Consider the following 26,273-nt stretch of genomic DNA (forward strand, 5'->3'; position numbering starts at 1 on the left):
CATCACATGTGAGAGGCCTGTGGCCAGCGTGCTGGAGTTGATGTGAACAGGGTTGTGCATTTATAAACACACCCTCAGGGTGTATGTTGCACCCCATTTACAGGAAACACTGTGCTGTCGCCTCGGCAGCTGAGGTTTCCGAGGCTCTTTCAGGAGCAGGTGGCGCAGGGCAGGGTCAGAAGTGCTGGGATGCGGGCCAGGGTGCAAGGACTGCAGAAGGATGGATCAGGGACACTGGTCACCCAGTGGCAGCTGAGCACTCAGCCCTCTGCTCACATCCTTCCTCAGCTATGCAGGCATCACAGAGTCGCTGCCACCAGGTACCCAGCGCCAGCAGGAAAGGTGGCCTCTGTTTACTGAAGCAGGACGCAGGTGACTGTTCTCAGACAAGATGGTTTAAAACAAACGTGGCCTTACAAGGATCGAGTTGAGTGGGGATGCTGGTGAAAGCAGATTGGCTTGAAGAGTCAAAACAGATGCTGAGAAAGAAATAAGATCAAAAAGGACACGTTTCTGTCCAGCCTCTGAGCTGACATCCCCGCTCAGTTATAATCGATAACTCAGAGGCATTTGCCCAACAACAGGGCTGTTACCACCCATGACAGTGACACAGCCGGGGGCAGCCTTCCCGGCCGGGCCTGGGCTGAGCATTCTCATGACGTTGAGCCATCCTCAACCCCGCTGCATGTCAGAACCATGTGGGAGCGCAGACCTGACCCCCGGTGCTGTGGTTCCCAGGGTCTAAGGAATGATGTTTTTAAAAAACTGCCCAGGCAACTGGGTTGGGTGGGCTGGGATGAGGTCAGCCCACTTACGTTTGTTACAAGAAGCCCTGTGAAAGTTCTGTGGGGTCACCCCTGGGTTTTAAAGGGGAAGCCGGGCTCACTAGAGAGGTTGGAGTCAGGAGGCGACGGAACCGGCAGGAAGCCCATCTGGATTGCAGGCCGCCGTCGGGCCAGGCACCGCCTTTCGCTCCTGTCTCTCTGATGTGTGTGACCGAAAGTGAGATACAGCCTCGCGGAAGAAACCCGAAGCCCCGAACTTGACGATCTCATTGTATAATGACCTGCGGTTCTGCCTTGATGGAAACGCCGACCCAAAGGCATGTGTTCAGGCAGCCTGCAGCTTATGAGGGTGGGGTTCTCAGGTATGGAAGGAAGCACAGTAATTGGAGGGGGTCTTTGGGTTGGGAGCTGGGGTTGATAGAGAGCAGCTGTGCGTCAACAGTCCACAGGCCATCCGTTCCCACGGAGACTTCAGGACAGAGAAAGGCCGGTGTCCAGAGGGGCCTTGCCGGAGGAAAAAGGACTACGGGGCCCTGAGCCAGACAATGCCCACCCCTTGGTGACATCCTGTCCCAACAAGAGCCCCGAGAGCAGGTGGTGCTTTCGTCTCCTCTTTCATGTCCACGCTGGGCCTTTCTCTGCGCACAGAAGTCTTAGTCTCCCGGTAGGTGTTCTGCTTTGTAGGTTATTTTTAAAATCTGGCATTAGCCCTGGGACTCTGAGATTCATGGAGCCCGGACGCATTGAGCAAAACCACAAACAAGGGGAGGAAGGACGTTGGTCTCAGCCCTCAAAGCCATGGTACAGAAAACAAACACCAGTCCCACCACTCCCCATTCTGAGAGGCGGCCAGACGTGGGGCCGAGGTCGTCGGGTCTGTGGGACCCGCTCGCTGTGAGGTGACTGTGACTGAGCTTTGTGGCCTGGGATTCCGGGCCAGCCTTTAACTTCAAAGCTTCCCCACTTTGCTTTCATGTTATTTTCTCATTTTGTCAAAGTACAAATGTGGACCCTGCCCACACCCCCTCCGTTGTCCATTCTGTGCCGACCGGGCATCCAGCCCCTTCCCATGCAGCAGCCCCCATGCCATCCCTGGAGGCCCCACTCCCACCTGCCTGATGTCGGCTCCTCCTCCTCTCCCGGGACACCCGCTCCCCGGAGCTCCCGACCACTCCTGGTGTGGCCCCCTGTACCCCAGCAAGAGTGGGGTTCCTCCTCTGTGGGGGTCGTCCCTCCATCCACCCAGCACTAGGGCCAGCCTTGAGGGTCCCCCGGGACCCCTGCCCCTTCCTCCCACGTGCCAGGCATCCAAGGGTCCCGTTGGTACAACCCTCCCTGCCGAGCCTCCCATCCTCCATTCTCCACGTTCGCACTGCCCCCGCCCCGGCCGCCCCGTCTCAGACAGCATTATGTCGCCAGCCCTCTGGTTTTGCCACATCCGGCATCTCCCCCAACCACCCGCTCTTCTCTTAGAAGAGACTTGGGTGGGAAACAGCAACTTGACCATTCCTCCTGCTTCCATATTCAAGACCACGGCTTCTGCTAAACTTAGGAGGAAGCACGAACTCCCTTCCCATGGGTCTGGGGTGCAGCCCCCACCCAGCTGGGGTTGCTGTGCCCCGTCCATGGGCCTGGGCATCAGTCAGTCCCTTCTCCACAGCCTTGCCCAGAGCATGGCATCTTTGCCTCCTCACCCCAGCCACGCCCGGGCACCCTCGCTGTTCTGATGCTGGCACCTCGTTCCCTGCTGTTTTCCCAAAGGCGGTGTTCTCGCTTGCCTGCTCTCAGCGCTGGGTGAATACCCGCTGGGCAGACACTGCCCGAGGTGCTCTGGCTCCAGGGGCTGCCGGCCACCCCCATCAGCTGTGCCCGCTGCCCCGACCCTGGACGGCTGCCCCTCCCAGGAGCGTCCTAGCCCTCCAGTTCTGCGCCTGACCTTTCCTCCACCCCCAGACTCCCCTCCTGTGATGTTCTCCTCCATCACCCAGCCCTCAGTGATGGGGGCCTCCCACCCGTGCATGCTTCACCTGTATCACATGTTCTCAGGTGCTTACAAGTCGCCCACAGGCCATGGGTCCTCGGACAAAAGTTTTGTCCTTCCGAAGTTAGCCGTCATGGCATGTTAGCTGAGTAGATGGAAGAAAGCAAAGGTATTAGATGTTTCAGATCACCAGAAATTCACCTCCAATCAGGGAATCTGGTGCTTATAACTTGAGAAGTCCAGAGAAAGTAAGCAAAGTGCAACAGGCATGAAGGAGGCATAGAATCTGCATGAAGCAGGCGTGGGGCAGGTGTGGGGCAGACATGGGGCCGGTGTGGAGCAGGTGTGGGGCAGACATGGGATAGATGTGGGCAGATATGGCACAGGTTTGGGGCAGGTGTAGGGCAGATGTGGGGCAGGCATGGAACAGGTGTGGGGCAGGCATGGGGCAGGTGTGGGGCAGACGTGGGGCAGGTGTGGAGCAGGTGTGGGGCAGACATGGGATAGGTGTGGGCAGATATGGCACAGGTTTGGAGCTGGCATGGGGCAGGTGTGGGGCAGACATGGGACAGGTAAGGGGCAGGTGTGGGGCAGGTGTGGAGCAGGTGTGGGGCAGACATGGGACAGGTGTGGGGTAGACATGTGACAGGTGAGAGGCAGACATGGGACAGGTGTGGGGCAGATGTGGGGCAGGTGTTGGCAGAAATGGCACAAGTTTGGGGCAGGTGTGGGGCAGAGGTGGGACAGGTGTGGGGCTGACATGGGACAGGTGTAGGGCAGGTGTAGAGCGTGCATGGTTCACCGTGGAGAGGCAGAGAGCAGCCACACTGCTCGGCCCTCACAACAGGAGGCATCGTGTAGAGGAGTTAACATCCTCCCAGACATTTCTGAAATGCAGAATTGAACTTCAAGCTCCCAAAATCTGCCTTCGCTGCTCCGACCTGCCATCCCTGCCCTGGCGTGTGTGACATTGTCCCCTCAGCCTCTGTGCTGGAGCTGGGAGGAAGGGCCAGGTAGCCCAAGTGAGCAGCTCTGAAAAACGTGGGGGCAAAGAACAGAGGTCCCTCCAGAAGTGATAGGATCACAAGAGCCTCCTGGCCCCCGGCCCTGCTCAGCACAGCGTGGTGGGTGCGGACTCGGTCCGGGGCAGTTTCATTGTGAGAAACAGCCCAGCTCAGGTTCCCTGACCTGACCCACAGGTTGGGTCACACCTTGGGGGCTCTGCAGTAGAAATGCCCAGCTCCCGCATCTGTGGAAAAGTTCAAATGTGCGTCAACAGGAAAGAAAGATCTTCTGTTTCCGCCATCCTTAAGATACATTCACCAACCACTGCATTGAAGATAAAAGCTGGATATTTTTTCAGTGTTGAGATTATTCTGTCAGAATTTCCTCAGTCAGTGAGTTTGTTTTCTTTTACTGGAATTGAAATAGGGAAATTATTTTTAAGCAAAGAAAAACCGTCTGATCCTTTTTACTGAACTCTGGAAATCCAGAGGGGGGCCACCCTCCAGGTGCGCTAGCTCCCTGGACACATAAACACAAATCAAAAGTGTGAACATCAAAAACAGGCCTGACACTCAGGCTCCACTCGCCATGGTCTCTGCCTTGTTTCATAGTTTCGAAATGACACATACACCTCCACTCCAGTCTGACAACGCTGTTTATCGAACACCCCCTGGCCGCGTGTCCCCGTTAGTGGGCAAGACAGTCGGGGAATGTGGGTGACGAGACAACAGACAAGCTGAGACCCCAGCCCCTGTGGTGTCTGCATCAGCAGGGAAGATGGTCCAGAGACAACGGGTGGGGGCGAAGTGACAGGTGGCCAGGCTCTGAAAAAAGCACAGTGGGGCAGGAAGCCAGGTGCCCGGCCAGGGTGGGTTTCACTGAGAAGCTGACAACGTTGCAAAGACTTGCATGAGGGGAGGGGGTGGGCCGTGCAGATACCAGGATGGTTCTGGAAAGTTCAGGAGCGGCAGAGAGGCCAGCGTGGCCAAGATGCGGTGCGTGAGGGTCACAGTGGAAGGAGAGGAGGTCAGAGACTGACCAGACGAGCCACATCCAGAGTAGACTTGGGGGTCACATGCAGGGATGGGGGGCTTTGCTATGAGAAGCCTGAGGACAGCTACGGGGCACATGCACGTCTCACCCAGGTTCTCAAAGAGGGGAGACGCGGGGTGACAGACAGACCCCAGCTGGAAAGCCCCCTGAAGGAGGAGTGAGAAGTGTCAGGTGCGGGACACACTTGTGTTGTGATCTCCAGCCCTACCAGCTGGGAGTGCGAGAGAAAGCGGGGCGTCAAAGATAAGGGGACTTCCCTGGTGGTTCAGTGGATGAGAAGCTGTCTGCCGATGAAAGGGACATGGGTTCTATCCCTGGTCTGGGGAGATCCCACGTGCCACAGGGCAACTAGGCCTGTGCACAACTACGGACCCCGCACGCTATGATCCGTGCCCCCAACAAGAGAGGCCACCACAATGAGAAGCCTGTGAGCAATTAAGATCCAGCACAATCAAAAATAAAAATAAAATAAATAAATAATATCTTGGGGAGAGAAAAAAAAAGGACAAGGCCAAGGGCCTTGGTGCAAACAGCTCGGAGGATAGAGTTGCCCCCAGCTAAACTGGGGAGGCCGGGCTGGAGAAGTTCTTGGGAGGTGATGGAGAAAGCTGATCAAGGCTGGAAATTTCCCACTCCCTGAAGCTCTTGAATGCTTGCTCGTTTTCTCTTTCTTTCTTTTTGCCACAACCACGTGGCATGGGGTATCTTACTTCTCTAACCAGTGATCTGCAGTGGAAACATGGAATCTTAACCACTGGACCACCAGGGAAGGCCCTTTGGGGTCATTTTAAGTTTCGAGAGCTGTGCTTTTAGACTTAGCCATCTTGTTTTTCCATTACCCACGCATTTCTAGAACCTAAAAGGGGCAAAACCTAAAGCAGGGGTGTACGCTGACTGGAGGAAGAGTCTCAGACCCTCAGCCAGCAGGGCAGCCCCACGGGCCACACAGGAGCCCAAGCTGCTTTGGGGCGACATGGGTGATGCCCCCAAAACGGACTGCTTGGCAATCGGAAGCAGGGAGCAGGGTCACATCCTGGGGCATCTGGGATCTCCCAAGGGAGCTGTCCAGCCACACGGATGTGAGCGACAGAGCAGAGGCCTTCCCGTCGCCGTGTCCACTCGGGATGGAATCATGGATAGGCCAGGACAGATCATGCTGGAGTCCTTCCTGCCTGCCTGAGCTGGCCACAGGGAGCTGGCTTAGCACTCTAAGCTACCTCATTCTCCCCGCTTCAGTCCAGATGTCCCCGAGGTGGCCAGCCCAAGGAAGGAGGGGACGCTGGGTCCCGATGACCTGAAGGCTCACATAGTCATCTACAGGACCCTAGTAAGGGTCCCGGCAGGACAGCGACTCACCTGTTCTCCTTCCTTCCAGGCAGAAGCTGGTTCTCCAGGGCACTTTCCCCAGCTGCTGCGGCTCTGGGCTCTGTCCCCTCCCTCTCTTAGGAAAGGCTGGGCTGCCCAAGGAGCTAGTGTTGGTGTTGAGGGAGAGGCTGGCGGGGGACACGGTGCACCAGCCAGGTGGACCTTCCCTGTGCCTGCAGAGACTAATGAAACAGCGAGACCCAAGGGGGCCCCCCGCGGAGGAGCTCCACCTTTTATAACATCTCACAGTGGTTTGGGGCCACTGAGACCATGAGCCACAACCCAGAGGCTTTAAACACCTGAAGTTTGTCCTCTTGGGGTCTGGAGGCTGTCAGGGAATGTTTGACGGGAGGATTCCTACGTGCTGTCTCTCATGAGTCCTTTGTCCCTCTTCAAGCGGAACAGCATGCTGCTCCCAGGGACTGAGGTCATTGTGTGAGGCAGGCTTGGGTCTCCTTTAGTAAACATTCTCTTTATGACAAAACTGCTTAGTCTCGTTCCCCTTTCTTGAGATATGGATTGTGTCCTGACCTTGTGACTAACATTACCCCTTGTTCCCTTGGTAACGGTTGCTGTACGTTTGGTTTTCTGATCTCTATCATTCCCGAAAGAAGTTTCATGTACTACAGCCTATATATACTCATAGGAAAATCATTAAAGCACCTTTGCTCCATCAGAGCTTAGGTCCCCAGGTCTTTTTTGTCTCTCTCTCTCTCTCTTTCTCTCTCTCTCTCTCTCTTTTTCTGGCTGACTCTCTGGAGCGTGGAGACCCGTCATGCTCACTTTTCTGCCCGGGCTTCTAAGACCCCCTCAAGAGGGCGCCTGGTGCCTTCGTGAGCGATGCAAGTCCTGTGTCAAGGATTTTATTGGTCCTCTGCGTAAACCAAGGGATATCAGCCTCTTTCTCTCTTTCACTTTCTTATCGTCGACTCCGTACCACAAGGTTCTGGTCCATTAAAGGACCCTGACAGGAGGCCTGCAGTCCGATGTCAGGGCCAAGCCCCCTGCAGCCTGAAGGGGAGGGTCCTGCCTGCCTCTTCCGACTCCCGTGTCACTGGTGGCCTTGGCTTGTGGCCGCGTCCGCCCAGCCTCTGCCTCCACCAGCACCCGGTGTCCGTTGTCACGTGGCCGTTTCTTATGAGGATACCAGTCCTATGGGGTTAGGGGTCACCCTGCTCTGAGATGACCTCCTCCTAACTAGTTCTACCTGCAGTGGCCCTACGTCCTGAGGAGGTCAGGGGTTAGGGGTTAGGACTGCAGCGCCCTGTTTGGCAGGGACACTCTTCAACTGTAACAGTGGGCAGGGCAGCAGCACATCCCAGAGGAGCCCCCCACCCCAGGGCAGGGCAGGAGGGGAGCAGAAGTGTAGACTGCACTTTATCCATGTGAAGAAATCGGACTAGAGTCCAGCGGCCAGTCCTTTGCTGGTCAAGCCAGGCACCTGGAGCAAAGCCCAGGAGGAGGACTCTGCATCACAAACCTAGACGTGCAGGGGTAGGACCCAGACAGGTGGCCAGGCTTGACCAGGGGCCCGCGCTTGTCATGGGATGGCTGTGGATGGGCCACATGTCTCCTCTGACACTGGGTTCAGCTGAGCCCTACCTGGAAGGTCAAGGGCAGAATCGGGGCACCCAACTGGCCGGTCCCCAGGCCCCGAAAGGTCACTGTCTGTCTCACCCTCACACCGGCCACCAGCCACAGCTCTGTCAGGAATGGGGGCTTCACCCTGCTGCCTCACCCACCGCCCCCAGAGGCCAGAGGTGATGCCGTACCCTGCGTGGATGGGGACCCTGAATCCAAAGCCAAGATGCGTTTCCCATCCCCCCATCCCGAAGCTCCATTAGCCTCTCCATTAGACGCAGAGGCAGGGTTTGAACCCGGGGCTTCTGACTGTAGGCCTGCATGCTTTTTTGTTTTTTTAAGGTACAAATCCACATAATAATAATAATCCTGGCTTCCCAGGTGGCATAGTGTTAAAGAATCTGCCTGCAATGCAGGAGATGCAAGAGACATGGTTTCGATCCCTGGGTTGGGAAGATCCCCTGGAGAAGGAAATGGCTACCCAGTCCAGTATTGTTGCCCAGAGGATCCCATGGACAGAGGAGCCTGGTGGGCCACAGTCCCTGGGGTCTCAAAGAGTTGGACACGACTAAGCACATACACACACACACCCCACATAATATGAAGTTAACCATTAACCATTTTAAAGTGAACAATTTGGTGGCATTTAGGGTGTTCACACTGTTGTGCAACCTTCACTATCATCTGGTTCCAAGAAGTTTCATCACCACAAACCTGCTGCCACTCACTCCCACGCCCCTCTCCCGCCCCAGGTACCACCATCGCACTTGGTATCTCTCCAGCCTCAACGTCCTTTGTCATGTAAATGATACCAGACACTCCCAGGCATCCAGCCACTGCACTGAGCAGAGGGTTTTCCCAGTTCGTCCTCATTGTGGTAGGTCAGTGACTCACTCCTTTTTATGGCTGAACTGGACAGTCTCTTGCGTGCATGGACTGCCTGCATTTATCCATTCATCCATCCATTCCCTGATGGCCAGTCCTGAACTCTCAAGCCCTGTTTGCCACCACAGTATTGCTTCTCTAGACCCCTCAACGAGCAGGGCCAGCCTTCTGAGCACATCAGTCAGCCCCCACAGCGGCTGCCACAAGCCTGGAGCCTGGGTGCCAGGCAAACTCTGATTTTTCTTTTTTTAACTTAGTGGAGACCACCATGGAAAACCTAGCCTTGGTGTCTCCAGCTTTGTTTCCACTGTTACTCAAAATCCCCAGGCCTTGGTTCCACTCAGAATTATAGACAATCACCATGTCCACCCTGCAAACTTCAGAAAATTGGGTGACCTTGCTGAGCAACTGGAGGGCGCTGGAAAGCCTGTGTGGGGGAAGTCACGGAGCCTGCCCTCCACAAGAATGGGGGGTTTCCAATGAGAGAAATGAAACTTTCAGGAGCCCCCAGGAGAGCTAAAATAAAGCTACCTGTGGCCAGAAGAAGTCACACTCATCAATCTGGTCCAGAGGGCAGGTGGCCTGGCTGGCTGAATGGGAGGTCACAGCATCACAGCTACGATCGAAGGCCCACGGTGGGTCTGAACCTGGCTGACCACTCAGTGAACTCCCTGCCTGTCTTATTCCTCCAGCCACAATCGGGGTCAAGCTATGGCTGATGCAATAATTAAATGACATAAAACATCTTCAAGTCCTGGTTTGGGCTCAACAGTCAATGTGACGGTGATGCCACACATGTGCTGGGGAAACAGAACTGAAGTTCTGAGACTGCTGAGGGCCGTCCCCTGTTCACACATGCAGACAGGAAAAAACTAACAGCGGAGCACCACCAAAGCATGGCTGTTAAGAACGAGTTTTCTGAAGAGGAAAAGACACTTGCTACATGAAAAGGACACAAACTTGAGTCCCATACGATTGTGGACAGACACAGCAGGGCAGCCACACGAGGCAGGGTGGCTTCCACATCAGTGAAGGGCTTATCGGGTACATTTTTTTCCAGGAAAAAGAGTGAGTTGAGAGAACGATTCAGGCCCTGATAGGAGTCTGCATACTCAGGCCATCACCCTTGGATTCTGCGGAGGAATTACAACCACAAATCTTGAGTGGCAAGAAGGCTGAGACTGTTACAGCAAGCAAAGAGCCATCCATTTACCAGTGTCCCAGCCTTCTGCCTCTTCGCCACCATCTGCGGTTGCTTCCAGCGAGACAGAGCGATGATATAGGTCAAGCTAGCCAGAGAGGGAGGCTGCTAACTCTCTCGCTCTCTGAGAGGCTGACACAGTGTCTCACTGAAACTTGAAACAACGTGAGAAAGAAGCACCATTACTCCCCCCACCCTGGTGCAAATGTGGAAGGCGAGGCTCAGGCTGACCCCTCACCCCCACCCCCAGAGCACCCCCTGGAGCCTGGGCCACCAGCCCATCCGCACATACAAAGAAGTGCAATTCTGGACCAGCTGTCGAAGCAAGAGCACCCTGAGTGCCACCCAGGGGCACGGGCACCTATTAGACCTTGGGGATGCCCTGCCTGTCAGAGCCCAGGGTCTGTAGGTGACGCAGAAAGTCACTCTCTCTCAGTCTGTTTCATGGGCTGTATGTATGCATAGACACAGCAGGCTTTGCTTCCAGTGAAATGCACCTCCCGACATTTGCTTGGAATGCCTATAAAGAACATTGACTCCACTTCTGCTGATTAAAGATTTTTTCAGACCATTCAGTTCTCCCCAACTGTTTCTTTCCCAAGGTGAAAAATTTCAGAGTTTGTCCCTCTCCACAAATAGGCAGAGACCAAGCCAGACAGGCAGAAAGGCGTCTTCATAGAGACTCGTATGTTCCCTGAGGAAGATCATAAACCAGGGCAGGAGAGAAGGGTGCAGCTGGGTTTGGAAAGGGAGGCTGAACTACAGGCTGTTTCTGTGTTTGTGACTAAATTTTCTTTCAACGTTGGGAGTTTGTGAAACTGAGCTTTTAAACAAGATTCACCATGTAAAGAGAGTATGTTTCACTGTAGATAGTTTAGGAACAATAGAGAAATAGAAAGAAGAAAAGGTCATATAGCATGTGCATGTCCCCCACCCACACACACACATCTGAAGGTGGCTGCTGTTACCATCTTGGTGTAAATTTCTTTGATTTTCCAGCCACTTTATAGGCACCACTACTACTACTGGGGGTTGAGTTGTTCTTTTGGGATAGACTCTGATCTGAGCACTCCCCACATATCAGTTCATTTGCAGTAGGTACTATTATTCTCATTTTACAGAAAGTGAAAATGAGGCCCAGAGTGGGGTAGGTCTGCCCAAGTTCCTTTAGCAGGTATGCAGCGGGCCCAGGTGGGGACTCGGGCAGTCTGACCTTCAAGCCCATGGTCTCTGCCGCTGCTGTGAAATCGTCTTCACATATTCTTTGCCCCCAGTTTTATTGACATATAGCCTGGTGCGCATTTCAGACATACAACACAGTGATTTGATATGTGCTTATTTTGCAATGTGATGACCCACATAAGTTCAGTTCTCATCCACCACCTCGCATATCTCCACCCTTTTTCTTGTCATGATAGGTCTTCAGATCTACTCTCTGAGGAGTTTCCAAGTATGCTGCACAGCATCATTAACTATGGTCATCAGGCTGTACATTAGACCGCCCCTGCCGGGACTTATCCATCTCATAACTGGAGCTTGTGCCTTTGTCCACCTTCACCCGCTTCACCACCACCTCCCCGTTTTCTGCAGCCCACATTTTGCCATGAGGAATCTAAAAATTCACTGAAGGTTTGGAAATAACAGGAGAGAGTTCAGAGAGCCGGCAGAAAATCTTCAAGGCAGCTCCTACATTGGCCCAACGTACAGCCTACCCTTCCTGTGACGGGCTTTTCTCTCTCAAGGCTGGACCCAGAGCTGCTGAGTCCCCAGACAGGAGAGACTTCCCCAAGGGGGTCATAGTGTGCAACCCCTGACCCAGAGACACAGCTCCTCCCACTGAAGTGTGTCGACACTGGGCTCAGCTTCTCCAAGGCCAACACTCCCTGTTCCAAGAGGCCCTGGGAAAGCCTCCTCCGCAGAAGAGGCAGTGACCTTGGGCCCAGATTGCATCCTGCAGCTGAGAATCAAACTGCTTGTTCCTCCAAATGTGGCAGCTCTCCCAGAGCTCAGCACGTACCTGGGCTCCACCAGAGCACCCCCAGGGCCCACCAGATAGGACTCTGGAACACTGTACTCCATTATTTCACTCATCTTTATGTCAAGAACACATTGTGCTTAGAGGTGTACCTCCAGGTTTTTAATGGCTGTGCTGGATCCCACCACACGGATGTAGCAACATTTACCAAAGCAAGTCCCCAGGAAGTTTGGATTATTTCCAGAGTTGGCGACTCCGTTCTTAAAACTACAATAAACAATCATGTAGCGAAAACTCAGCACACTCCTTACCACCTTAGATCTATTTCTGCAAGTGGAATTACAGGTCAGGTGAGACACATGGTTTTAAAGTTTCTGACTGAAACTCCCAAGCTCTCCCTGTAGAAATGCCCGAATTATTCTCCACCAATCCTTGTGAGAATCAATGACATAACTCTTAAGAAACTACTGGCTAGCACTGAAAAGAGTGGGCTTCCCTGGTTGACTCCGTGGTAAGGAACCCGCTTGCTAATACAGGAGACCCGGGTTTGATCCCTGGGTCCGGGAGATCCCTTGGAGAAGGAAATCGCAACCCACTGCAGTATTCTTGCCTGGGAAATCCCATGGACAGAGGAGCCTGGAGGGCTTCAGTCTATGGGATTGCAAAGAGTTGGACACTGAGGGACTAAAACAACAACTGAAGGGGTCCACAGAGTGAGCAGAACTGAACCTGCCTGGGATAAAAAGTTGCCTTGTTGTCCACCAGATGGTGCTGTTAGCTAAGGTTTTTGCATCCTGCATGCCAAGTCTGCTGTCTCCTGCGTCTCCTGCATTGGCAGGTGAGTTCTTTACCACCAGCTAAGGTTCTAGATTTCCAGTAAGGGAAGTCTGAGGTACACACACACACACACATATAGAAAAATCAAGTTTACCCTTGGAAATACAGTACAGTCTTATATGAAAACCAGGTAGAAACTGACAATGGTGGCACAGCTGCCATGAGATGGTGGAAACACCACTGGAGGTTGTCACCATCCAGCTATTAAGTCTTCTGCAGTTTCCCAGGAGCCCCCACGGGAGACACCAACAGTCCACGTGCATATCCCGTCCCTCCCGTCTCCCTTGTTAATTCTCACTCTAGGAAGGCTGTAGTGGAGTGGCCTGGTTCCTTCCACCTGGCTCTCTGGCCCCTTAGAGCCCTGGGCTTATCATGGTTGTTAATTTTACACTCTGATGTGCAATTATTGATTGCCTGTCTATGTCTGGAGGAGGTGGTCCAGGAGGTGTCTGCTCTGGGAGGACAGGGTGGAGGAGCTCGGGACCTCTCTTTAGAGCATTGCCAAATAACTGCCATCCCTGTGAAACAAATTTAGTGATAAATAAACCACAAGAAGAGAGGTGACAGAATGAGCACCATGTAGGTTCAGGGCACTGGTCAGACAAGTCCCGTTGTTCTGCTGAGACTGTTTCCTCATCTACAGTAACATCGGTAGCTCCTCTATTAAACGAGACTTTGTACACCGAGGACTCATGCCTGATAAAGGCTTGGAAAGTTTGCTTAGCTTTGGTTGGTCTGGTCTTTGCCAAGCAGCACCCTCTAAAAAGACAGTGGGGGTACTCTTTTGCTCCCTTCTGATGCCTATGTCAGAAGCTTTCTCTATCTCCTCTATACTTTAATAAAACTTAATTACAAACAAATAAATAAATAAATAAATAAAAAGACAGTGGGAAGAACAAGAGCTGAGAGGTTATTCCTGATTCCACCAAGTCACTGACTTAGACATCTTGCAAGCTAATATTTGTGCTGTGTGATCTTCCAGCTGCCAAGGCTTGTGGAAGTGTTTGGTTGGAATACTGCAGATGAAGGGCTGGCCTGTTGGGGAAGCGGGTGAGAGGGGACGTTAATTTGGTGGGGGGGATGTGGAAGGTCCAAATAATATGCCGTGGTTAACCACCCCCTGAGATGGGATTCTAAATTCTCTGTGCACATGTCAATTTCATCAGCAAGCATCTCTGACTCTTTCCTGCTTGCAGGCCTGCGGTGACTGGTCATCTTGCATTTTCTTCTGACTCTGAGCACTAGTTACCTGTTGCCCCTCTGACCCAGGTGCCTCTGGAGTCCTTCAAGGCTAAGGCCCTTTCACCCTGCGGACTGGTCTCCTTCAGGAAACCCTCATTTTGTCAATGTAACCAAGCTTTCTGCAGAGTCCGCTTTTTCCAGATTCTATGTCGCTGCTCCTCCAAGCCATGAGCCCTTGAACGCTGCTTACTGGCAAAGCGGTTCCCCCTGCGACAGAATGAGAATTTCCGAGCCCAGGAATGAATGAGCTCAGATACGACCTCAGCGCTCCCCTCTTCTCCGAGATCGCGCTCCCTCAGCCCTGGGATTTAGGGTCCCAGACCCAGCCTGGATCTCGAGAGCTCGCCACCCTCCCCCCCCCACCCCCACTCCCCAGAGGCGGCTCTGACTTCTTAATATACTCCCCAGTCCCCGGGATGAGCGGACCAAGCGGGGTCCTACCACCTCGGGCCTTGGGCGCCCTCCAGGGCGGCAGGTATTGCCTCCTCTGACTGAGCCCTCAAGGCGCCCCAAATCCCACCCATCCTCTGCGGTGGCCCTACAGAGGTCGTCGGCCCCATTGTAACTCACCCGCTTCCGCTCGAGCAGCGGGGGTCCCCAGTGCACGCGGGAGGGGGGCGGGGATGACCAGGGGGCTAGTGAGCGGGGCGAGGAGTCCAGCGCTCCGCGCGCGCGCGGCGGATCCGGGATTCCTGGGACCACTTGGGGCCAGGGCCGCCAGCCATGCAGGTCACCGCGTGCTTCGCGTGAGCTGGGTGGGGGCGTCCAATGCTTCTCAACGGCTGCCTGGAGAAACCCCCCAGGGGAAGGCGCGTTAACGACGGCGGGCGGGCCGGGGGCGGGGCCTGGCCGATGGGCGGGGCCACCCCCGGATATAAATGGCAGAGGTTTCTTGGCTGACGCAGCGACCACGCTGGGAGAGCCGGTCCTCTCCGGTGGGCGGCGCGCGCCCGGTGTCCGGACTTTGCCGGCCCTGCCCGGCCCGGCCCTGCGCGGCAGCATGGCGGGCTCAGGCCCCAAGCGGCGCGCAGCGGCGGCCACCCTCCCGGCGAACGAGGAGGAGGAACGGCAGGCGCGGGAGCGGATGCTGGCGGCGCGGGGCGCGGACGGCGCGGAGGGCGAGGTGACCCTGCAGCGCAACATCACGCTGCTGAACGGCGTGGCCATCATCGTGGGCACCATCATCGGCTCGGGCATCTTCGTGACGCCCACCGGAGTGCTCAAAGAGGCGGGCTCGCCCGGGCTGGCGCTGGTGGTTTGGGCCGTGTGTGGCGTGTTCTCCATCGTGGGCGCGCTCTGCTACGCCGAACTGGGGACCACCATCACCAAGTCGGGCGGCGACTACGCCTACATGCTGGAGGTGTACGGCTCGCTGCCCGCCTTCCTCAAGCTGTGGATCGAGCTGCTCATCATCCGGCCCTCCTCGCAGTACATCGTGGCGCTCGTCTTCGCCACCTACCTGCTCAAGCCGGTCTTCCCCACCTGCCCTGTCCCCGAAGAGGCCGCCAAGCTCGTGGCCTGCCTCTGCGTGCGTGAGTACTGAGTATCGGGCCCCGGGACACCGGCGGGCGCGGGGCGGGGGGGGGGGCGTTGGAGCTGGGGATGTGTGCCGAGCCGTGGTCGCCGCATTCTGGGCCTTCCCCGCACTCCTGGACCATCCCGACACCCTCGCCTCCCGCTCCCCGCCCCGGTCCGACCCCGCAGTTCTAGACTGAGGGCAATAGCCCCAATACCACGTGCGTTTCATTCATTCATTTACACACCACCTTGGGAACTCCGCAGTGAGTCACACACAGGGTCCCTGCCCTGAGACTGTGGCCGGTAGCGCCTTCCCACTTGGTCCATCTGGAGCCTGTTTAGCTGACCCTTACTTACTTCCTCAGAGGCACCCACGTGGAGTGCCTGAGAAGCCTGTTTTTTGTGTCCTTTGACTTCCCCAAGCCTTACTGTTTGTGGAGAGAGATCCTAGGAAAAAAAAAATCAACAAACGTCATTCAGACGTGCTCAGTCAGGAAAGGCTGACTCATACAAAACCAATAATAGTAAAATCGTGCAGCAGCAGTGAATGAGTTGCTCTTTTAGACAATGGAAGATTGCATCCTCTAGCCAGTCTTAAAAGAGGGGTGCTTACCTGCAGCTTAAGTGTGTGCAGGGTGGGCACACACTGGCTTTGGGATCCCCAGCTGTGCTGAAATACAGCCCCTGAGCACAGTCCACATGTTGGTGGAGGAGGTCCCAGGATGTTGGTGGAGGAGGTCCTGGTATGTTGGTGGGCTGCTTTCTGGTGATATTTCAGGAAAAAAATTTTTGTACTGAAAGCCACACGATTTTCGTTATCTCTGTCTATGGCTGCAAACGTCTCGGCAGACGTGCAGGGTGGAAGTGTCCGGCCACCTGATTGGAGGCTCTGCCTAAACCTTGAGGTGCACAGAGGTGTGGGGCCAGCAGGGCTGGTTTCCCTCCAAGCCCCGAGACTCAGGGAGCCGTGCCATCGTTTGGAGCGGCTTTTAACCAGCAGTACACACTGGCGCTGTTGGAATTCTGGAACCTGGGCACCAGCTCAGTGTGTGTGTGTTGGGAGGGGGGCTTTCAGAGGCATACTCTGGGAAGTGGTGTCCCTGGGAAACCTGAGACCCCCCCTCCCCCCCACAGAGCTGCCGTGCCGGGGGAAGGGGACCTCTTGCCTTTGAGGGGAATCTCAGCAATGAACATCTCAGCTTATAAAAACCTTTGGCCCAAATCTAGGAACAGTGACAGCGATAGTTGATCTGCCTGAGGGAGGGGGAACCTGTGGCTTCCAGTGGGCTTCTCAGATGATGCTTTGGGCCGAGTGAGGAAAAGCCCCTCTTTGTTGACTTTCTGTCAGTAGAATTTTCATTGTCCGATTTTCATTGTTGCTAGGTCTTGTTTAATGTTTGGGCCCAGGATGTGATGGCATAACACTGCCTTAAAGGGCCCTTCTGTGATCTTGGAAAGTGGATCCCTCACTTTCTCAACCTTTTGGGTTTAAGCAGGTGAAGCCACGGAATGGATTCTGGAGCGGCTGTGGCAGGTACGCCCTCACCAGGACTCCTGTGGGTGGCAAGGAGGGTCACATAAGTTCCACCCCTTTCCCGTGCGAGCTGGGATGACGTTCTTCACGTGTCCATCAGCCGTTCTCTGCTTTTTTCCTCTGAACCAGCCTTGCGAGTGTGTGTGTGTTGTATTTCCTGGTAGAAAAGGAGATTTTCAGTAACACAGGGATATGCTGTCTGAAGGAGGGAGCGCAGGTCTAGAGCCTGCCACATCTGGAGGGGGATGGGGGCTTGTCCGAGGCTGGCAGGAAGGTCACAACCACCCAAGGAAAGGTCTGCTCTTAGGTGCATCTGAGATGGCAGTGAAAAGCCACAGTTTCTAATTGTTGTTTAATTATTGCACACAGGCCGGGTTGTAGAACTTCCCCGAGGAGAAAGGGCCCTCCACCACGCGCTCCCTGAGCCCCCCTCGTGGCAGCAAGCCCGTGCACCCCAGCCCAGCAGCCCATGGCCTGAGCCGATGCCTGGCGAACGGCCCAGGGGCCCACCCTTTCAATAGCATGTTGTGGAGCCGCAGTTTTGCCGGTTGTCTTTCCTGCCCCTGGGCATGCCCCAGGACAGCTGCTCTCTGTGTCTGGTGGCTCGCATTGGCTCTGGTGCTTAGAATGATCCTGCGGACAAAATAAATGGGGGAAGGTCCCTTTTCTTGTAGGTCTGACAAGGAAATGACAGCGTGGGGCCGTTTCATGGTGCGACCCTGGGGTTTCCGTCTTTCTGAGTCATGAAGGTAAATGACACAAGCTCCGTGACTCTGCCGACAGCCCGGGAGTCTGCTGTGTGTCTAGGTTTGCAGGGGTCATCTATCACTTACTGATAGCACCTGAGATTCAGGTTACCCTGGGTTTTATCAGGGCGGCAGAGGTCACTCAGGTGAGTAACTGAGGATCTCTCCGGGCCAGACTCAGAACCTGTCTGAGTTGTGGACACAGAAGGTGACCTCGAGTCGCCCAACCTCCCCCTCTCCCTCTCCCACAATCCCCTAGTTATCACCCATCTGGTGGAACCTGGCAGGTCTGCTGGTGGCTGAGAGCAGGACTCTGCATCCCCTTCCAGCTTGGTGGCCCTTAGTAGGCCTGGAGAGCACAGCCTCCCTCCTTTGCCCAGGGGTCGGATGGGGTTGCCAAGGCTCCCCTAGGGTGAGCTGGCCTGCCCACATCACCCTCACTGGGGCAACCTGCGTGGAGTGGGGGTGGGGTCCTCAGCTGTTGTCCTCAGGGACCTATGACCTGGGATATCTTCTACTAATGTCCGGTGAAGAGCCTGCATTCTGCATGTGGACAGACTTGGGTTCTGTTTTAGAGGAATTCACGCGATCTCCCAGCCTGTTTCTGCATCTGTGACTCCTAGTATTTGTGGGAACTCTGCCATGACGTGTCTAATGCGCGTGGCACCCCACACAATGTGTCACACCATGGCCGTGATTGTTCTTGCCCTCCATGTCTTGAGCTAGAAGCCATTCCCCGCACCCCCTTTTAGTGTGGGGGATGGCGGCGTTTTAGCCCACCCCACTGGTGGCCCCTTCCAGCACTGGGGCAGCCATCACTAGCTAGCTCCAAGGCAGGATGGTCAGTTGAGGTCATGATCCGAAGAGGGTGCGTGTGGCAGCACACCCCTCCCCCAGGATTCCCGTTGTGGTCTCCCCTTCCTGGCAATGGGAGACCCTCCTGGCATGTCCACCACTGTGTCCTTGGGCCTCAAACCAGGCCTATCCCAGCAAGGCCGGCACACCATCCGCGCCCACTGCGAGCTGTCTGGATGTCTGCCAGCTGCCCGGCCTAAGCCCCTTGCCTCGCGAAGCAGAGGCTGCTGGGTGTTTCCAAGGAGCTGGCGACACTGGGATTGCAGGCTGTGAGCTGAGTGCAGACAACAGCTGGGTAATTAGCCCTGAAATCCGACTTTCCCGGCCAGACATGAAAGCACTCTGGCCCAGTCACGGGGAGCGGGGGGTACTCGACAGAGCGCGTGACCTGAGGGAGGCGGGAGACACTGCATGGGCGTTTCTGACCCTTTTCCCCTGGGTCATGGGCCCCTTGATGATCCCGCAGAGTATGCAGACCCTGCCCAGAGATGTCCGCCCCAAACCCCCAATCGCAGGTTCCCAGACCCCCAGGACTGCTGCCCCCATCTTGGCAGAAACACCCAGCCTTTGAGGTCTGCCATCCCCCCACTTAACTGCCAGGGACACAGGGTGTCCTTCTCCTGAGCCATCTCTGTCTCCTGGCGTGTGGGAACACGGCCGTGTCTGTGGTGAGGGTGGAGGGTGCCGGGGTCTGGGACAGTGTCCGTCACCACGTCCAAGTGCCTGGTCATCAGGGGCAAACACTAGTGGATCTGAGGTTTGTTTCCTGGACTCCCTGGGAAACACTTCCCCCATATTCCACCCCCTGCCCCGTACCTTCCCCCACTGGGGAGTCAGACTCCTTACAGGGAGCTGTCTAGGAAAACATCATATTCCTCTCAAAACCTTCCCTTTGCAAATGACCTTCCAGAGCAGGGTGGCCAACAGCTGCCCTGTGGGTTCCAGCTGCCCTGTGCCACGGGCCCTGTCCTGTGCCCAAGCTGGCCTCCAGTTCCTGTCCTCTTCTTCTGTGAGAGGTGCCAGGGACTGGGTGTACGTGATTCCATCCCCCCAGTTGGTGTGACCTTCCTGGGTCTGCTGGGTCTGGGTCTGGGGGAGCTCCCAGAGCACACCTGACCCCCCCGCCCCCCAGTTTTGCCCCTTCCCTTCCCCACAGTGGGACCACTGCCCCATCCAGCAGTGGTTTCTTGGCTCGTGGTTGGGGTCCTGTCTGCATCCTGGCAGGAGGCCCCCACCCAACTCTTTCCTTAGTCCTGGAGGAGTCCTGAATTCTTGCTTGGGAGAGCGGGCTGGGCGGGTGGCCTTGACACCCTCCTGTGCCGGAGGGAGTGGTGTCCATCCAGACCAGCCTCCAGGCAGGGGCAGTTCTCTGAGCCCCACCCACCCCACCCCCGGGGGATTTGCCTGCTCAGAAGCCTCCAGCATGCTGTAGGCAACCCAATCCGCCCTCTGAGTCACCCTAACCTTGGCTGCTGGCTGACAACCCAGAGGAGAGTCACCCCAAGTGCAGCCAGTACAGAACTGAGGCCTCTGCCCAAGGCGGGTACGCGATTCAGCCCTCAGCAGGGACACAGGCTACAGGGCTGGGTCTTCTTCACCTGGTCCTCGTCAAGGACACCCTATCAGCTGAAAGGCTCATGAGGGCTCTGGCTGTGTGACCCAGGGCTGGGTGTTGGGCCTCTCTGGTCCTGGGTTTCAGAACCTGGAGCAGAGCAGCGCGGAGGGTGTGTGAGTTCCTGACCCATCGCAGCAGGGGTCCAGTTTCAGAAGGACTGTCCAGGCAAGAAATGACAGCAGGTGTGCCTGGCAAGGGGAGGGGGCAGGGAGGGGCTGTCCGATCAGGGGGTCTGGGCAGGTCACCAGAGTCTTTACAATCATGCATTTGTTCCCTGGGTTGTGGGGATTGGGGGGCGGGGGGCGTCCCTCGAGAGTTGATGTGGCCCATCACAGGGGACCAGGGAGTGTCCTCGGGTCGTGTGGGCAGGGGGCTGTCTGCCTGCACTTTTGTGCGGGGTCCTCGGGCTCTGAAGTCAGCCTTGTGTAGTCCACAGGAGGACTCGTGCTGGGTGTCAAGGCTGAGGCAGGGGAACAGGTTGGGGACTGGGGCAGCCTCGCTGGGAGGTAGACACGCATGAATGGGGGTGCTCACAGCAGGGGGCAGGCTACTCCACCGTCACTGCTTCCGAACATCCTGCTCGGGACCCCTGCCCCAGGGCCCCACCAACATGACAGGCTGCTTCAGAGTCAAGTCAGAACCTGCTCGGGCCGTGTCCTCTCCCCTCCAGGGATGTCAGTAGTGTGTGTGTGGTGGGGCCCTAAGAACTTGGCCTGGTTGATGGGTCCCCACCCTGACTGCAGTTGGGACCACCTGATTGGGAGGTGTGACGCCCAGGCCCCCCAGGCTGACCAGGTCTGCAGTAGCACAGTGCGGGAGCCTGTCACAGGCACCAGGGCTGAAGACCCCAGGCCAGGGGCCACTGCACAGAAGTGGGACTCAGGAGGCCTGGATGTCCTCACTGCTCTCCCCTAACTAGCAAACTAGGTTGTGGAGTGGGGGCCGCGGGGTCCCGTCACCCTCAGGTGCAGCAGGTTTGCGGTGGGGTGGGGGTTTCCAGACCATAGCCATGCGAGCCGGGGATAGATACTAACTGGAGACACCCGCACACACAGCCTCGGCTCCTTAGCACATCTTCACTCGGCTGTGACCGCTCGGTTAACTTGCAGGCGCACCGGTCAGGGCCTGCAGCAATATTCCCAGTTAGCTGATGAGGAAATACAGAGGCTCAGACCCGCTAAGTCACTAGCCCAAGATCACACAGCATGTGAGAAATCGACCAAGCTAGAAGGGACTCCTTCCTGTGGCTCCTGGGTGTTCTTGGGGTTTGGGGGGCCCCCTTTGGGAACCTCTGTTTATTCTGCAGGGCTCTGCTTTGGAAGAAAGCAATAAAATGAGATGTGGCTATTTGTGGAGTTTCCTGCCAATTTCAGGGCTTGTGTGTCAGCAGATCTCAGACTGGACTGAACCTGCCTCTTTCTGGTGTGTTTGAAATGAAGTGTCAGTCCCAGTTTCAGACGCTGGCTGAGACTTCTGCCTCTGAGCAAGGGTGGGGGAGCTCTGACCGGGTGTCACCCAGCCCAGGTTAAAAATGGAAAACACGAAACACATGTTCCAGGGCTGGTCACATTTGAAAACGTGACTCGGCCTATTAGTAATGGTTTTCATAGGAAATCAGTGATCGACAAGGGCCCTGTCCTGACTGGATTGAGGTTTTGCATTTGCCTGCTCCTGCATCCACGGCCTGTCTCTGCAGAGACTGGACATGGGAATTAGATGGAGCCCTGGGTCCCATCCGAACAGCCCCTGCGCCTGAAATTCCCTCATTTCTCTCAGTTCTCCAAACTCTGGACGCTCCGATCTTGAGTGGCCAGTGGTGGGGTCGTGGGTGGTCCTGGAGCCGAGCTGTCGCCCTGCGTAGGCTCTGCACTCCACCGCCTCTGGAAGTGAGGCTGGCCTCCTCAGATGTTTGGGGTATGGGTGGGTCCTGGGCATTCACTCTCTTGGAGCCAGTAAAGGGGAATTACACGTCATGAAGTCAGCTGCTGGTTCTCCATGTGGGTGCCCTGGACAGCACTGTCAGAAATGTGGGTTCTTGGGCCTGCCCAGTCAGGTGCTCTGGGAGGTGATACACTCAGTGGGACAGCAGTCTGTTATTGGGTTGGGCCAGTTAGGGCAGGAAGGGAAGAAATGCTGGGTGCGGGGCACAGGCCACCATGGGGGCTGGGCCTGGGAGTGGGGGGCTCGCCCCAAGCCTAGAGGACATTAGGGAGCCCAGGACCAGAGCCGAGGGCCTGGTTCACGGAGTACCCTCTGAGCCCTGGGTCCCTGCATGCTGAGCGGATTTGGACAATAGGGTCAAGGCAGGACACACACCCCGGAGCGACTTGCTGCTTTTTCAGCAGTCAGCCCCACTGCCAGCCACTTGGGCCACTCAAGCCCGGGGTCACTGGCCACAGTCCAGGAGCCTTGGCCCACCTGCAGCCAGGGCTCCAGGTCCAGATGCCCAGTGAGTGACCCTGTTTGACGGATGGAGGCTTCGACAATAGGCGGGCTGGCTGCCTGGGCCCGGGGCTCGTCCCGCCGCGGTTGCAGTGGTCAGCAACTGCTGCTCTCTGGCCCGGTACCAGCTGCTGCCTCAGGAGACCAGCTGGCCTGGCTTCCTGCAACCCATGCGGCCTGCCAGCCACTTCCTGTCCCATCCCAGGGCCCACCGAGGGCTGTCTTGGGGCGCCGCTGGGGGCCTGCCAGCAAAACTGATAAAACGGTGCTCATCTCCCTGGCATCTCAGCCCCTCCCACCTGTGTGGGGCCAGCAGTTACTCCTGGGCCTCAGACTGTCTTTTCCTCAAGCATTGGCCCTTCTTTTATCAAGGACCCTAAAGAGAAAGCACCTCTTTCAAAAAGACTCACTGGTAGCTTCTTGATAGTGAGGTTCCAGGCTCAGGGGCTCTGGCCCATGGGCCCTTCATCCTTTCATTCTGGGGAGAGGGGGATGGTCCCTGCAGACCTGGGGACAAGGGAGCGTCCATGGCTGCAGCCTCCTCACAGACATGGGGACAGTGGCTGAATTTTCTGATGAGTGGGGGCAGCCAGTCACCACATGCTGTGGTTCTGGATGGTTCTGTCGCCTGCCCACGACCTTGCTCTGGTGTGTTTGACCTCGATGCTCTGGTGTGTTTGACCTCGATGCTCTGGTGTGTTTGACCTCGAGTCAGCAGAGGGGTTGAGGGTGAGGGACCCTGAGGACACTGAGTGGGGTGTAGACAGTGGATGCTCATACTTCACCCCAACTGTTGAGGTTGTTATTTTGTTATTGGCATGCACAGAATCCAGGAGCAGCCCTGATAAGGCTCATCAGGGTTTTACCCTCAGTCAGAGAGGGAAATGGGTTTTGGTGTGTTTTGTTTTGGTGTTTTTAAGTGAAAACAGCCCCCGCTGTGTTTCAAGCCCAGCATCTGCTGGGGGTTGGGAGGCTTGCCCCCAGTGGCTGACAGCTGACAGCCTGTGTGTGAAGAGTTATCGGAGGTGGACCCCAGGTCTGGAGAGTGAGATAACCGGTCAGGCCGGGGTGAGAGGTCAGGCTGGGCAAGGCTGGGCAGAGCCTTTGGGTGCTGCTCAGATAGATAAGTGCCCTGGTGCACGCCTCCATCTGTATGTTCGCCCGCTCAGAGCCCTTTCTTCTACCTGCAAGTCGGCATCGTGGGGTGGGAGTGGCTTGCGTTCTGCAGACAGGACTCTGAACTCAAGCCACCTGGTCAGCCAGGTTGCAGCTGGAGTTGGCACTCCTGGTCAGGCTCTAAGCGTGGCCAGCGGCCCAGGGGGCCATGGATTGCGAGCCTCCCACCAGGCCTGCTGGGGGTTGTTCCTCACTGGGCATCATGTCCTGCCCTCCCAGACATGAGAATGGGTACAAGTGCGGGAACAAGAGTACAAGTGCAAGTCTGTGAGTTTGTTGGGGGGGGATGGTGACTTTGCAGGAGGTGGCTGGCCCTCTAGCAAAAACCTGAGGCCCCGACCCCCTTGCAAGGTAGAACTGGGGTGCTCCTGCAGGGCAGCAAGGTGCCATGTCACAGCCAGACAAGGCCAGGACGGGCGCAGCCCTGAAAGCCTGTGGGACCAGCCACCAGGCCCCGCCTGCCCTGCCATCTGCCCACAGCCGCTCCTCTCCTGAGCCCACCAGGCTCTATCTTCCGGTCCCAGCTGTTGCCTGGTGTTTATCTGGGGGGTGTCAGCACTGGGAACCCCAAGGGGGCTGGCTTCCAGCCAGTGCCTGCCTGCTGGTGCCCTGGGGCGGACTGTGCCCCCTGCCCTGAAGCACAGGTGGGGGCTGCCCCTAACCAGGGTGGTGGCAGCAGAGGTCCTGGTTCCACCCGGATGACCCCTCCATCCGGCTGTGTGGAAGCTGAGGCGCCTTGTTGGGGTGATGGACTTAAAGCCAGGGCAGCCAGAGGCCGACCCAGCTTCCCAGACGGCCTCCCGGCCCTGCTGTCTAAGTCTGGGATGGGGCCCCATATAGAACGGACATTATGGGGAATAGTAAAGCGTTTACTCTTGGGCCAAAGTCAATGAACATTAACGTCTCATTCTATGTTTTCATTCCTCTTTCTGTAAAAGAAAGGAATATTACAGAGTCCCCTTTGTCCTGAGATCCGGCCCATTTCCCTCCCAGTCTGAGACAGAGCTGAGCTCAGGGTCCACGGGGCCCCGGGGGCCCCGGGGCTGGGCTTGGCAGCCACACCCCCTTCCTGGATTCTCAGGGTCTAGGACACCTGCCGGGCAGGGCCCTGGTTCCCTGAAGGCGAGGCCCTGGGGGCCCTGGGGCTGGGCTTGGCCAGCCACACCCCCTTCCTGGATCCTCAGAGACCTCATCTGTGGGGTGGGGAGGGGAGCCCCGCTCACCTTGGGTCGGAGACCCCAAACCCCCTGAGGCGTGCAGAGATGACTGCAGCGAGGGCTGCTGGGCGGGGGCTGACTGCCGGCAGGAAGCGCCGTCTCCCCCTCCCCGCGCTCTGGCCACGCCCCTTCCCCCGCCCCACCCCGCTTCCGGCCTGGAGCGTGAATGGCGAAGTGATGCAATCCGCCAGCCTCTTGCTGCATGCGGAAACTGATGCCTCAGGGTTGTCACTTTCCACCTACGGAAATTGTAGGACTGCCCTCTGCCTGGAAAGGTTCCTCCTCCCCCCACCCTTCCCCGCCCTCTACTGTGTCCAGGCTCCTCGGCCCACTGGTGGGAGCGCACCTGGGCTTGCTCTCCCAGGGCCCCTCACCCAGGGTCCCAGCCACGTGGTGGGTTGCACCATCCTGGATGCTCAGGAGAAGGAATTCCCTGCTGCTCCACCTCTCCCCAACCCACAGTGGGGGTGTGTGTATCAGAGGGGCCCCAGAGTCCCGGGTCTGCCCCTGTCATGGAGGACAGGGGTCCTCTCGGCCTCCGGCTCTCCTCTTCTGTGCTGGGAGTGGCAGCGCTGATGTGCATGATGCAGGACAGCTGTCTTGGGGCTGATCTGGAGGGCCTGGACTGAGTGTGTGTCCACCCCCGAGCCACACGCTGAGGGTCACTGGTGCTGTTTGCCCCTTGCACATGTCGGCCCCTTCATCTGAGCCTCTCCCCGCCAGGGCTCAGCTCCTGCCGCTGGAGACAGCTTTGGTGCCCTGACAGGGGCTCTGCCCCCACGTTCTCAAGGCCTTGCATGGGCCACACTGCCCTGAGGCGGCTGTCCACCACCAGCCTCTGACAAGTGCAGGACCACCACCTGGGAGCCCAGGGGGCCCGGCTAGGGTCCCCACGAGTGAGGGCCACTCAGGGTCCATTTATCACAGCCCTCCACTGTCGTACCTGGCGTGGGGAACATCTGAGGGTTTCAGTTTAGGAGCAGGGGCCAAAGGCAACTGGTTTTAAGACAGATTTCAACCTCTACTTTCTGGGGCGTGGCAGACAGTCCTGATCAGCCATTGCATCAGCCAGGCTTAGAGCAGCAAAGAGAAAAGGACAGGGAGGGTGGTATTCCGGTATCAGTTAATTTCCGAGAGAGAAGCTGTGGGCTGGGGCTGGTCCTAACCAGAGCTCATGGGGCCATTTCCTGTTTTTCGCCCACCTGGACTGTCGTAGCTCATCTAGTTAATTAGTGTGGATTTATTTCTTTGGGGGCCTTT

General features: G+C 56.7%; 1 protein-coding gene across 1 annotated transcript in view; it reads left to right on the top strand.

Moving 5' to 3' along the window:
* The first annotated feature begins 14,798 nt into the window (after nt 1-14,798).
* Nucleotides 14,799-26,273, top strand: part of SLC7A5 (solute carrier family 7 member 5) — a 29,010-nt gene continuing 17,535 nt past the window's right edge. Inside the window, exon 1 of the mRNA XM_043435780.1 lies at nt 14,799-15,442. Within this exon, the coding sequence (XP_043291715.1) occupies nt 14,911-15,442 (532 nt within the window). The 5' untranslated portion in view covers nt 14,799-14,910. The remainder of the gene's footprint in view (nt 15,443-26,273) is intronic.

This window comes from Cervus canadensis, chromosome 18 (assembly GCF_019320065.1).
Source record: "Cervus canadensis isolate Bull #8, Minnesota chromosome 18, ASM1932006v1, whole genome shotgun sequence".
In the NCBI taxonomy this organism is placed as follows: domain Eukaryota; kingdom Metazoa; phylum Chordata; class Mammalia; order Artiodactyla; family Cervidae; genus Cervus; species Cervus canadensis.